Raw genomic sequence first — 14582 nt, forward strand, 5'->3', positions numbered from 1 at the left:
ATTTATTTCTGGCTGCAGCATTTTTAACCAGGGACTTTTTTCGAATCCATAGCAAACTAACGTCATGTATTAGCGCGACATTAAGGCAAAGGCTCGCCGGGGATCATGGAAATAAAGAATAAAAAATGAAACTGTGGCTAACCACCTAATTCGATCTCTTTGGCCCAATATTGGATAATCAGCCTCGCACTTATTAATTACTAGACGAGCATCATCTGTAATTGGTTTAGTTGGGACAGGCAGCAGTTATGGATTGAATTAGTCAAACTCAGCAGGGAATTACACTGACTGACTCTTCAAATTTCCCTGTTTCGTTGCAAATGACTTTTGCCTGTGAGACCCTTTTTTTTTCTTTTTAAAGAAGAAAAAAAAGAAGGATAACTAGTTATTCTTCTTTTTTTTTAAAGAAAAAAAATAGAACTAGTTCCACCGGTTTAACATCAAATTGAAGGGAAACGCATATTATATTTAAACAAAACAAAACGGATCCGGCGAACAGAAAGACAGAATTACACACCTTGAGATCCACTCGCACGCTAATAACACGCACATTGTCGCCGATCAAGTTGTATTTCTAATGGGTTCGTTTCACCTCCTGTTTTCATCCCGATACATTTATTAAATAACATTAGCATTAATGGCACCGCCTGCTAATACCAATGCTGCTTTAATACGATTGTTTTCCTCTTAAAGTGACTATTTATGCTTTTTTATGCCTTCGCCCCCCATCGCAGGAGCAGCCGGGGAGTCTCTCTTTTCTTTATGAGGCAGCGATTGTGCCCGAGGATAGGATCCCACACACACAATCTGAGGCCTGAGCCAACAAATACACGGACTGACACACAATGGATCGCTTCACCTGCTCCAACACTGTGCCGCGCAATTACGCCAAGGACGAGTACAGTTGGGCTTCAGTCACCCTGGCGCAGATAAACAAATAAGACAAATAAAAAAGCTGCAGCGTTGAGCGTCATAATACATCTGAATGTAGAGCAATATGAGGGGGTGGGGTTGTGGGGGGGAATATTCGAACTGCTTGGTTACCAGACGGTGAAATGAGAGACTGTAATAAAAATTAAAAAATTAAAATGCATAGATGCTGAACATTAGCCATCTATTTTCAAGCATTTTTTGAGAAACCACCTTACTGCCAAAACAGAGAAAAAGAAAATAATTAACAAACCGATTTAAAACACAACAAAAAGATATGAAAAATAAAACAATTTAAATGATTTAAAATAAAAAACACCAATATGTAAAGAGAAGCCCAAAAAAAATAAAACTGTAAAATGCTAAATAAATATAACACGACGATTTGTCGTTCCCAGTACATAGCAAATATTAGTTTAAATTACTAACCAAATAATTGGAAAATAAACACAACTGATAACATTTGTAAAATGAAAAAAAAAACATTCCTTAGCTAGGCTAACATTATGCTATCTTCTTGACATTCATTTAAGAAGTGCTTCTTTTTTTGGTTAATGTTAAACAATAATAATAACAATTGAATTAGAGCAACAACAACAAAAAATATATAGTAAACATGTGATGCTAACTTGGAGATTAAAGCTAACTATCTGTCATGTAAGATGTGGTGACATTTATTTAAAGTTTACATTTATAATAATTTAGATTGATTGTTATATCCCTATTTTCTACAAAGTTTGGTGTGAATATTGGAAGGTTAGAATGGTGCCAAATGTTTGTGATGGTCAAAGTACTGGAGCTAGCTAAACGTAGTTGGATCTGAAAACTGCTCATTCACTGTTACAAACCCTCAACCTTCTGAACTGGAGTTGCTGGTGTTTCCTCACTAAGCCAAGGAAACGACCACAGCCAAAACACATCAGTGGGTCGTGAAGAAAATGAGCGGAAAGTTAAAAGCAATAGACCTGAACAACCACGAAGCAATGAAGCCAGGCTATATAGCCAGGAAGAGTCAAGACACAAATATCGCTGCACCTCCGTCTATAAAGTCATCCAAATTATTATAAAATGTGTAGAATCTCAAAGTCTCTTTCATCCACACAACGGTTAAGAAATCACCAGCATTGATTCCACTGGAACGACACATACATTATGTGTTGGATAGCACAATAGCAGAAGGCGAGGTTGGGGGCTAAATATAGACAACCAAACACAAACCAGCAGGCGTGTTCACATCTCTAAGGGGTCTTTTTAGCTGGGGAGGCGAGCACACTTCAAAAGCCAATGCTTCCATTGTTGCGAGCCATTTGGCCTGCATGAGATACAGAACTAAGAGTTTGAAGAAACATTTTTATTATACATGAGGGAAACGATGAGTTCAGCTGCTTATTGCAAGGAGCAATCGTCGGGGGAGACTTCAACTCAATTACTGGAGGAAAAAACACCCCGGCGTTGAATAAAAATAGGGAAAAAAATCCAGATGAAGCGTATCAAATATTTATTTTTTTCTGGGCAACAAAGGAATATGATACATTGACAGGCATAGGAACTATTGCCAGCACATGTCTATACAATACAGCTAAAATCGCCTCCAATTTTTGGACATTATTGGACATAACAAGATGATCAGGTGGTCCCCAAAATCTGACATTTAAAAAAAAAATCCATTTATTGCTTTTATGGCGGAGAGAACAGGAGGTGAAAACTCTGATTGGCACAACACATAAAAGCTTGTAGAAAACAAAACAGGGTGTCACCTATATGCTGTCTTTTTTTTTTCTTTAAAAAAAAAAAAAAGTTTGATATAGAGAGGAGGTTGTTTTTTTTTTTTATTTCTAGTAACTTTGTTCACTTGCTTCAATGTCGCCTCAACATGCTACAAGAGGGCTGAAATTGAAATATCCCAGAGAAATTAAACCCCGAAAAAAAGGTGTGTTTTTCTAAGAACCATAAACGCACATGAAAAACTAACCGAATATTCAAAACCCACTAAAACAGGAGGCACCAGATAAATAAAAAAAGAAGTTTCAACAGACGCACCATATTTACAATTCCCATTAAATTACACATAAATAAATATATACATACATGAACACTGATTCCCTTATATAACCGCGAATCGTGTTTGAATTTCAAAAAAAAAAAAAAAAAAAAGTTCAGAGTCTGACGTGGAGTTCTCTGTGTGTTGAATTATCTCGTTTGCTTTTTTTTTTTCAAGTTTATTATTCACAATACTGATAGGAATTCGTCGAGATGTGGAAGAAGGGAACGTGTAGGGGGGTTGAGTCATTTTCGTTGCTGCTCGTTAAAAAATAAAAGCATAAAAAGTCCTGGAGGCAAAACACCTTGTCCTCGCCCCTGGAGCTGCTCCTCTCCAGTTCTCTCTTCTTTTCTTTTTTTTTTTAGTATTTGATGAATCCAAAAGTGGGAAAGAAAATGGTCAGGATCAATAGTATTTATAATATTTATATTGGTCGAGGCGAGCGAGAGGCCCCGGGGTTATTTTCTGGGCCTTCGGGCTCTTGACGGGTTGTCACTTTCTGTGCTTCTCGTCTTTGTCGCCTTTAGTGCCGTTATCTGAGTGACTGTTGGGGTTGTTGTTGAGGTACATCTTGTCCATGGCTTTGATCGCCTCGGTCAAATAGTTCTGCAGAGCCGTGACGGCCGCGCACAGCGCAGGGGTTCCGAATCCGTGCGAGATGAGACTGAAGTGGGTCAAGCAGCTTTGGATTCCCGGTTCAAGGATGGGCTGGGGTCGTGAGTTCCCCAGCGGTGAGCGATCCTGGGACAACAGGTCCGTGAACTCCTTGCACACTTGCCTGAACACAGAGCAGAGAGAGAGTCAGTTTCCACCGTTTACTGACCAACTATTTGACGTTTCTTTCTGTTTTCGTTAAATGTATGATCCGTCATGAGCTTTTCTTTTTTTTTTTACACAATGTACGTCACACGGCTGCGTGGAACACGTGACCCAAACTAAGTACAACGTAAAAAAAACTTCATTTTTTAACACACTTTGATCGCGTGATTCCTAGTTTAATAACAGCGACCGTTTCGCACTTAAATAGTTCGTTATATTGAGCCCCTTCCCAGCATTAATAATATTTAATAACAATTAAAAACTCTTTTTTTTTAATATCTTACATATGGTTAAAAAAAACGCTCATCGTTTTTGTGCAGAAAAAAAAACGTTTTAAAAACGAACCGTTTCATGTTTGCTATACTAATGTCGAACTATTTACTCGGAATAGTCTGCAGATCACAAAACGTTCGGTAATGACGCTGCTCTAACCACATGATGTTTAAGAGACTCAAACTGTCATTTTAATATCCTGTTTCCACCTCCAAAAAGATGTCCTGCAGCTTCAAATCCATTTTTTTAATTACTAATATAATAACAGTAATTACATCCACGCAATTTCCTTCACAATCAATGGCAATTAAAATAATAGAAATTCAACAAAAAAGAAAAAAAAAGTGGGAAAATACTTATAACGTGTTTTAATTACATAAGCAGCGACAGACAATAAAATATATTTTTTCGATCCCAAAATGTCCTCAAGCAGCATCAGCTCTCATCAAAAATACTCAGCTTTTTCAAGATATAATAGAAAACTACTCAACCAAAAACAACTATATCTTATTTATCAGGTGTCAACGTCTACAACGTGCATTTTAAATTTTCAAAAGAATAATTAAATTAATCATAGTGTTAGAAAATTGAGTTTCGTTAATTTTGCCCACAGCCTCAAACTTATGTCGTCATCAGGAGGCGACTTCTCTGGGTCTGCATTGTTAACCAATCCGTGACAAGCGCTCCCAGCTTCATTACAGTCAATATTAAATATCTGACGCTTAGGACATTTAGGATTCTCAGAGATGATATCCCCACAGTGATTTTTTTTCTTTTTAATATGTCAACGATAGTGTGATGTTGTGTGTGTGTGTCGTGAACATCACTTACTTTGTGGCCAACAGCATGTTTTTTCTTTGGACTTGTTCGTTTGGGTCGGAGTGTTGACGGTTTACGTATTCAGCTACTGCCTTGGCTGGAAACTCCGTCTCGCATACATAACCAAAATCTCTGGCAAGATGCACCGCTTCGCCTGAAGGAGAATAAAAAAAAAAAAAAGTTTGTTTATTAAGAGGATTTTTAAAATGGAGCGGGGGAGAAAGACGCGCAGGTGTTTTTTTGTTGTTTTGCGCACAACACCTGCGCACAGATCGCAGCTGATAAAAAAATAATTTATGAAAGAAAAGAAAAAAAAGGCACGTGTCGATATAGCGTGAGAAAAGTTGAGGAGAAACAATAAGCGGATTGGAAATATAGACGGAGCGTCATGCCTCACACCATGTCATCGATTACCGATGCGTGCGCGTTATTGGAAGTCCGGCAGAGGCATGGAAGCAATTTTAAAAGGCTAAAAACCTAAATCTCCTTTACATATTTCTGCTATGAGAATCGCAGGTTTTCATTCAAACTCTTCTTTTTTTTCTTTCTCTATCTCAGTGTTGTTTTTTTTTCTCTCTTCTTCTTCTACTTCTTTTTGGTTTTAATTTCCTGCAGCAGTTGAGTTCTTACTGCGGGGCTTCCTGCCCGTAAGCCTCGCTCCGGAAGAACGCATGCGCCAATTAGCATCAAAGCTCAAGTGTAGTAAACTGGTTTCCATAAAATGGAGCGGATCATAAACAGCACCAGCACCTCAAAAAAAAAAAAAAAAACACCCAGCCATCTCCTCAGCGTCATCCCAGAACCCTGCATGTATCCGGGCTGGTTACAAAGGAGCAGCGAGGCTCTATGAATATTGCATTAGTGCAATAATGATTAACAAGAATCAGTGAACCATCGCAGGCTTCTGGAGGAAACCCACCAAATACCACTGCTTGTTGACGTGACATGGCATTTCAAGTCAAAAAGCTGGTAACCTTTAAAGGATATTTTAATTGTTTAAGAAGATATTTAGTTGTGGAAACGACCTTTTTAAGCCAAACGTGGATTTTCTTTCTGTTACACAATAGTTTCCAAAAATAATTGTTTATATATTTGTCATCATACAATCATGTTTTAGGTTTAATTTGTTTGATGTGTGGTGAAGCATAATGTTGTTGGATGCAATATAAACTGTATATTGTTTATTATTACACATGTTCGTATGTGTGTATATCATGTTATATTTTCATTTAAATTATAAGATATGTTATTGTAGATTATTGCGTGAAAGCATATTTTGATTGTGATCTAAGAAATAGATAATGAACATATAGAAGGTCAGGTGATCACATGCCAAAGAACTACGTAAAAAGCTTATGTCATTGTAATACATTTTATTTTTATATAATAAAGTTCACCTATCCAAATAAAATTTTATAATTTTGTCCATCTTGTTGACATGAAAAAATATATATGTACAACCTCCTTGTCATGGCACCAAATTGTATTATTCAAATTAAACGTGAAAAATAATGTACACACGAAAATTATAACAATTGAAAAAAAAAATCATCATGTTCTAATTTCCCGCTACTCAATACATTGTTATTATTATTCTTTTAAATTAACAAAAGAAAGGGGCTTTCAGGGGGTAAAAAAAAAAAATCCTGCCACATATATGTGTGTGAACAGTGCGAGGTTAATAAATCAATCGACTTTTGCATCCACGAGGTGAAGCAGCCAATAAACAAGCAGCACTCGGTAATTAACTGGACTTCAGCATAAATTCATCCCATGTACAAAGTAGGCCAGGCGTGGACCTGCAAGTGCTCCTCCACGCTGCAAAAGCCACTAGAATAACCAGCGCCATTCTCTCCTTTTTTATCACACGCACACGCGCACACACACACCCTTCATGCTTTATTACTTGCGAGCCAAAGTCGGTCCACATTACACGGATGAGCGCATATGCTGATTTCCAAGAGTGAGACAGAAAGAGGGAGAGAAAACAAGCACCTGATATCGCGGGAGAACACGTGAGTTGCGCTTACCTTCCACTAGTGACGTCAGCAAGGTGACGTTGGCTGCCTTGCGTCTGCCTGCAGGTAAATTCAAGCCGATTTTATCCAACTTCTCCCTTAAGGATCTTCCACCGTTCTTGGATTTGGCCCTGGAGGAACAACGAGGAATATTAATGTCGATTTAATCGTATCGTTATTTCTGATACATGTGTGTGTGTGTGATAAGCTGCAGAACTGAAGGGAGATATGGGGCCTAGTTATTTGTAGGAGAGATAGTTCACTGGAGACCAATGTTTTTTCTCGTGTGATGCCTTCATGGGCCTATAGAGCTGAGGCTGAGGCATCCATTTAAATGAGAGAGAGAGGGATAAGCAGAGAGATAAAGGGCAAGTTGGTGGAGAATATAGCAGAACTCCCTGCTTTAGATGCAGGAGCGAGGTGTCATGGTTGGTCGATTTTAATTATTCTTGCTAGAGACGAGAGGGAGTGCGTAAACGAACACACACACAGGTATATGTAATGTGGTGTATTTTTCTTTTTTTTTGCAGGCTTGCATTTGCACACTCACCTCCTCAGCACCCCGCCGAGCAGTGATGCGTTCAAGCACTCCGGTGGTGAGAGGCGTCTCTGCACCTCGGCCACCGTGACCTTGTACTTGGACGTGGAGCTGAGCAGGGACAGGCGACCCGGCACCGAGCAGAACACCTCGTTCGGGTTCACTACACCGCCGAAAAGACCGTCCTTGTTGAGGGAGATGGCCGAGACGTTGTTCTTGGATAAAGACACCGGACCTGTAGACGAAGGGATAGAGGAGGAGGAGGAGGGTGCGAGGGACGGGGGGAGGGAGGGAGGGTGACGGTGGAGGGGTGAGAGAAAGAGAGAGAGAGACGTGCTCAGTGAATTTCATGCAATGCAGAGCCTTAACTAAATGAGAAAGGGGGATTTAGGCCCCGGATTTAGAGTTTAACACCACATGTGCGCGCACTCACACAACTTTGGGCGAGCAATAATAATAATAATATTAATTAATAACAATGAGTCCCTTTAAAAAAACATGTTTCATTTTTTTAATTATGTTTAAAAAGTTTGTAGACGTGATGTAGTTGTACTGTTATAAATAATAATAATAAAAATAATAATAATAAAACATATAGAACAATGATTCGATAAAAACGATCACAAATAAAATAGCATTAATCATACTAAAACGAAGACAATACAGCACAAATGTTTCCAAAATGGAATCCGTTTTGAAATATTACACACAAAAATTAGGAATGTGTAATCGCAATAATCATACGAATATATGGGGTATTAGCCTCATATATAAAGTAATGTCGAGGATCGTTTTGGAGCAAAATAATTCTACAAATTAGATTATTATGACGAATAAGGATGTTAAAAACACTACTTGTCAGATAAATACGACTTGAAAATAAAAAAACGAGGAACAGCGTATTTTTGATAACGTCAGGATGTTAATGTATTTTTTATTATTTAATGTGGAGAATTAAAAAACAGCGAATCTATGCAGAATACGTTTTGTATTAACATGAGATTCCCGATTATAATTTAAATAAAGAGAAAGCATGTGGAATATATAAATTCAAAATCGAGTACATCAACATGTCTAAAGAAATTAAATAGTGCAAAGGAATGTGGAAATTAAATATAAGTTCACCAGTTTGCGGGAATAAAAAGTGGTCTAAATATTATTTATGAACAGTAAATGACACACGATATAGTTTAAACAACGATAACGATGTAATACAGAAGAATATCACAGGCTTATCTTTAAGCACAATGCACACATACAACAAAATAATGTATATCAAAACAAAATGATTTGTCACATTCACACTGTGTTATTATGAAATTACGCCTGAGCATTGTATTTAAAATGGCAAAAAAAATCGGATAAAATCCTTTTAAAAAAAAATCGTGAATGAATCGCAGTGAATATAACGATTCGCATAAGCTAATAACATTTGAAAAATATATCGTAATATTTCAGACTTCGTTTGGCGAATCGCGTCGCTACCATGCGCATTTTACGCACAATAATTCGATTAAACGACTGTATGAATCCGGGCCCTTTGATATGTCACAAAAAAAAAAAACACCGACTGGTTGGTTCGTGCTCACAGCGAGACACGTTTTAGTATGGAGCCCTGCACCTTCGCCTGGCTCTGATTTCCCACCGGGAGGGGGTCGTTCATTGCCACTTCTTAAAAAACGGAGACAAAGGGGGCTGCGTGTCTGTGGATGGATCGGTAGTGACGTTAATGGCTCAGCGGAGCCTCACACTCACAAGGAGCTGGGGATTATGAATATGAGAGGCCAATTATCTTGTTGATGTGTGGCATTAATAGGAAATAAAATTGTGTTGTAGGTCAATTTTTTTATATATATATATAATTTAGATGAAAGTGGCAACACAATATAATAGGAATAATACGTGGAGAATTTAACAGTCGCTTCCCTAAACTCCTAAATCTAAATCCATTCTCGTTAAAAGCTGTGTTACAACCCTTCCAAAAAAAAAAGCCCACCAGTCCCTCACTTATCTAAAAAGCTGACAGTAAATTCCATCAGCGGGGAAAAGGTAGAAGCGGTTTGATGCACTTGGAGAGCATGTAATGAAAAAATAGGCTACTGCGTATTAGGATCAGTCAGGCATTACCGCAGTGCATCGGAGCAGAATGGTGGATGGTGTGTGTGTGTGTGTGTGTGTGTGTTGAGCCTGCAGAAACACGCATCTCGGAGGAAATTGCTTACCTTTTTTAATTACAGTCTGATCGGGAATGTGGATTCCTTGGTCTTCAACAGGCTGTGACACAAAAAAAAGAAGGAAGGAGGGGTTGATTTTGTGTTATTATGGAGGAATAAAATAACAGAGCACTATATCATCCCTTCTTTACAAAAAAAAACAGGGCCTGTGTCTTCCCACAAATGATCAGATATTCCATCAGACTTAAATAACGAAACAGTGTCGCCCCATAATCCTGACCCACTTTCGCCCTCACACATAATCTAGATTGGATAGTAATTACGGCGGCCAATTAAAGGCCTGCGAACTAATTAGAAAATTGTTTGTTTCTGATTAAGAACCGAACATGGTTGAGGGGAAAAAAAAGAAAAAAACTAAGACGATACTTCCATTTTTAACTTAAATTCCAGTTCGCCATAAGTGACAGTGACAGCGCTAAATATCATGAAGCCGGTTCGAGGAAATTAAAATGTACTATAAAAAAAAAAGACATTTTAATTTGATTAATATTGTGTTTATTCAATTCGAATATATTCTATTTTTTAAACGCTTTATTTGATTTAAAGTTTAAATTAAAACAACAAAAAATATATATTTTTTAGTAATTGTGCGTGCTTGCTTTTACCTGTACGTCGTCTAAAGAGTGAGATAATCCATGGATAGGGATAGAGTCCGACAGTCCTGTGTCAAGGCCGTGGCCGGACGGCAGCAGAACCTCCCTGCGGTAGTCCCGGCACAGCTGGTGGGGCAAGCTGCGGTGCTGGTGCAGGAGTCCGCTGTCCTGGCTCTGCCTCTGGCCCGGCCATCCCGGGTGCTGGGGCTGCGGCTGGGCGTGAAGGGAGTTGATGGAGTACGGGTCGTTGACGTGCGAGTAAGGGTCCTGAGACTGCGGGTAGATGGGCTGGTAGGGTGGAGGGAAGTACGGGGGCTGGAAGTCCGAGTTGGGTGTGTGGGAGAGCGGCGGTGCGCTGGTGTACGGACTCTGGCCCACTCCTCCCAGCTGAGGTAGCCTGGCTGTCCCGTTGCTGGTGCCGTCATGACGGTCCTGGAGGGTTGGAGATTGAGAAAATAAATACACACATATGTACCGATCATCTGGTTAATATTTTCTCAGTCAAGTCGCCGAAAGGCTTTTGCTCGAAGCGCATCCACGACACCCTCGCTTTTTTTTTTCCATTTTAAAAAAAATCAAGCAAATTAGAAACACTTTCAATTTAAAAAAAAAAAAAACATTTTCCACGATTGAAATAAACATTTATTTCAACTTACCATAGCCGAAAAACTGTGCACTAACATCTGAAAATAGTGCTGCTGCGATTTAAGACAAGAAATGTTGTAGCTGAAGGAGAGCTGCAAAAACACTCAGCCAGCAAAAAAAAAAAATCTTTGAAAATATAGAATTATAGTTATATAAGTCCCCTGAAAAAAAACACAAGTCTCCCTTGCCCAGGAGATCAGAGATGCGCCACGGAACGATAATCCATCAGCTGGTTAGATCCCCGGTTGCTCCTCATCTAAAAAAAAATGCAGATGTTGGAGAATCGAAAAAGTTTCTCCTTGATCACAGTGTCGTCCCTTCTCCTGATCTCATAATAGCCGTTTCCCTCTTGGAATCAGAGCGCGCTCATGACGGTTAATAGCAAGAGGGATAGTTAATAACAAGTCACAGAAGCGGAGGACGCAACTCGAGTCAGGAGTCTGCGCTTAAATGACGTCCATTGAAAGGAGGAATCGGTATATCTAATCAGAGAGAGCGAGGGAGGGAGGGAGTGGTGAGAGAGAGACAAAAAGAGGGACATTCACTCCAGCCTGGCGAATCAGAACGAGGGAGGAGGGGGGGGTTACAAAAAAAGAGGAGGGGGTTTAAAAAAAAAGGGTCTTATGGTCATAGCGCAAAAAAAAAAAAAAAAAGCAATAGGATTGAAGGAAGAGAAGGAGGGAAACAATATGCACCTTTAGAAGTCCAGCAGACGACGGCTCGTTTCTACCACTCATCCCTTTGTTTCCCTGGCTAGAGTGTGTGTCCATGAGTTTTGCGAATCGAGTCCAGAAAATGTCCAGATGCAAACCCGGAACAGACGCGCCGGAGAGATAGATTCTCAGAGGCCGACGGCGCAACTTTTACGCGCGGCGCTCGCTTCCTCCGACACACGGCAGCCTTTCGATCGCGTTAATAATAATTATTAAAAAAAAAAAAAAACATTCCCGTTGGTATCGCATTTTAAAATATACAAATGAAACCGGAAAAAAACGCAACAGCAGTCGGATGAGTTGACTTTTCCCCTTCTATTTTTTTGCAGTCCTGCGTAAAGTGGAAAACACGTCCAACTGGCTCCTCCACTCCTACACAGCTATTGTCAAAGTTTTTCAGTGTCCAAGGCAGCTATCACACGAAACATGCTCCAAGAAAATCTGAGGCACCACAACCATGCAGCTGAAGAATACACTTGACACCGATGTGTTGATTTTAAAAATGGAATTATTTTTTAAATAGCAAAACAAATGTGCTTTCTTATTAAATTACATTTATAATAAAAAATGGATAATATTTTTTTGATATAATGAAAATGTTTAATGTGTGTTAAAATGTCAAAATTAACTTGATGAAATTGTTGAAATGAATATTGACTTTTAAAATGTAAAATAACACAACTACTTTTATGACAACACAACAAAATCTATATTTCTATCAGTTTCATAAAGCAGTGTTAAATAATAAAAGATGTAAATCGCTCAAAAAAGAAATAAAATAAAAATCAACAGTTCAAATGTATAATTTCGGAATGAAAAAGAAACGAGCCCCTTACCTCGCAGTCTTCATATTTAATGTTATCAGTTAATTTCCAGAGCATTTTCATGGGTTGTGGAGGTGGATATTGAGTTAAAGGATCGTCTTGTTTTTCACTCCGTCGATTGTGCTCGACTTGTACTTTTTATTGGAGCAGCTGAGTGTGTCCTGCGCTCTGAGGTCTCCCTCTAATGGTGAAAGTGTGTGTGGGGCTGATGTGGAATAACTCTGGCACAGGGCCTCATTAGCATATCAACAGTCGTTCCAGACCCCCCCACCCCCCCCTTAAAAGAAATGCACACTAAAACACCAATGGACAGGTATAACGCTGCACAACATCTTCATGAATTTGAACGACAGCGCACCTGAACGCACCACCAAAAAAAAGAGATTAAATTAGGATAAATTATAAACTTGAAAAAAAAATGGAGTGTCTTGTGCAAACACACCGCTGTCACTTGTTCAACCTCTTCTCTTCTCGAATTGTTGTTTTAATCCCATTGAGCGCGCGGAGTTTTGCAGGCTTTTTCCTCCAGTGTTATGTTAAAAAGGTGAGCCATTCGGAGCCGCTCTACAGGTCCAATTGAAGGGAACACAGAGGAGCTGGGGTGGGGTGGGGGGGGCAGTTGTGTTTGTGGTGAGTGAAGGGGGGGGGGGGTTGGGGTTGGGGGGGGGTGTAAATAATTAACACAACAACATGGACTTGTTTCATGTGAATGAGCGGCGAGGGGAGCCTGCTCTGCCCTGACGCCGGCCGAGCCCTCCACCTCAGCAGGTCGTGGGTCAGCAGACAGGTCGCCTGCTCCTCTAAGGCGTTGGCTCCTCTCGTTCAAGAGAAGTCACATTACCATTTCTGGTGGAGCACCAGGGTCATTAATGAGAAGGAGCGATGAAACCCGCGTGACAATGACGTGGGCTTTTTCTTTTTTCTTTTTTTTTTTTTTTATGACAGTGATACTCGCGCCTCGCTCACCCGAAATATACCTGCGCGAGCCTCACACCTGTGACACGACACCCACCACAACAGCCCTGATATTGACACTGACTGTTCAGGGGGGGAAAAAAATTGAAAAGTGTGTTTTGCGTTACAGTAGGAGGCAGATGTTAGATTTCTCTCTGTTTCACGAAGCATCATCACAAACGTTCTGACAAGTCTCTCGCGTCTTGGAAGTAACACAACTACATACCTGCCATTCCCCCTTTTTGCCCATAATTGACATTCTTTGTCTTCTTCCTTCCAAAATCGCTGCTTCGACTGCCGTAGTCTTTATTTGAAGGGGGTGGAGGGGGTCGTTGTGAACTTAAGACTGGTTCTTTCTCATGGAGCCTCCGGACCCAAAGTAAACTGCCACTATTTACCTGGACCCGATCTCCTCACCTGGACATAAAACCTGGTGACGCATGCGCACCGAAGCGGGTGTGGACACAGGAATAAATTTAGCTGATACCCTTTGGACCCATGTGAAAAAAAAGAAACATTTTCGATTTTATAACGTTGCCGGCGTATTATTATTATTATTATTATTATTATTATTATTATTATTATTATTATTATTATCATTGTTGAATATTTTTGTGTGTAGAAATTAGGGGACCCCCCCCCCTCCACACACTCTGCAAACTTGAAGGTTAAGTGGCAACATCATCACGTCGTCACAGAGCAGCCCGTCTGTTATTGTGAGGGTCATTATTTATTTATCTACTGTTTATTTCTAATACATGCTTATGTAGTCCCCTCAGGCCAAGAGTGAATGAGCTTTCCCCTCTCACTCCTTTACACACACACACACACGCAAACACACACACACACCCGTAATAGAGTGAAGTTTTTTTTTGTTTTTTTATCATTAATACATTTTGTTATTAATATATTTTGGGGTTGGTTCACATCGGATCCATCGATTTTCTCGCTGTTAATATTTAAAACAAACCTTCATGTTTGACTTCAAAGCGATACCTGCAGCCATATGGATGAGTCCAGGACAACAATAGAGGGGGTGTAGGGGGGGTGCTGCTAGGGGGATCCGAAATATTGTTGGGGGCTCTTTTTTTTTGCACTCAGGCAAGTTCTTCAGCAGAGATGTCTGTGAGTGGGTTAAAACAAGAGTGGTGTCCCCCTTGAATACACCGCCTGTTTGTGTA

At 39.7% G+C, this 14582-nt stretch overlaps 1 protein-coding gene across 2 annotated transcripts; it reads right to left on the reverse strand.

The window, feature by feature from the left end:
* Window positions 1-2411: 2411 nt before the first annotated feature.
* On the reverse strand, window positions 2412-12656 carry tfap2a (transcription factor AP-2 alpha). Of its 2 annotated transcripts, none has more exons than XM_087789103.1 (7): window positions 12460-12656; window positions 10278-10697; window positions 9661-9712; window positions 7451-7673; window positions 6913-7031; window positions 4895-5036; window positions 2412-3749 (listed from the first exon to the last, which is right to left on the reverse strand). In XM_087789103.1, the coding sequence occupies exons 1-7, from the start codon at window positions 12508-12510 to the stop codon at window positions 3464-3466; spliced, it is 1293 nt and encodes a 430-aa protein (XP_087645229.1). In that variant the 5' UTR covers window positions 12511-12656; the 3' UTR covers window positions 2412-3463. The 2 variants fall into 2 exon arrangements, with proteins under 2 accessions (XP_087645229.1, XP_087645230.1); XM_087789104.1 differs by lacking the exon at window positions 12460-12656 and adding an exon at window positions 10922-11373.
* Window positions 12657-14582: the final 1926 nt, after the last annotated feature.

This window comes from Callionymus lyra, chromosome 4 (assembly GCF_982586985.1).
Source record: "Callionymus lyra chromosome 4, fCalLyr1.hap1.1, whole genome shotgun sequence".
In the NCBI taxonomy this organism is placed as follows: Eukaryota; Metazoa; Chordata; class Actinopteri; order Syngnathiformes; family Callionymidae; genus Callionymus; species Callionymus lyra.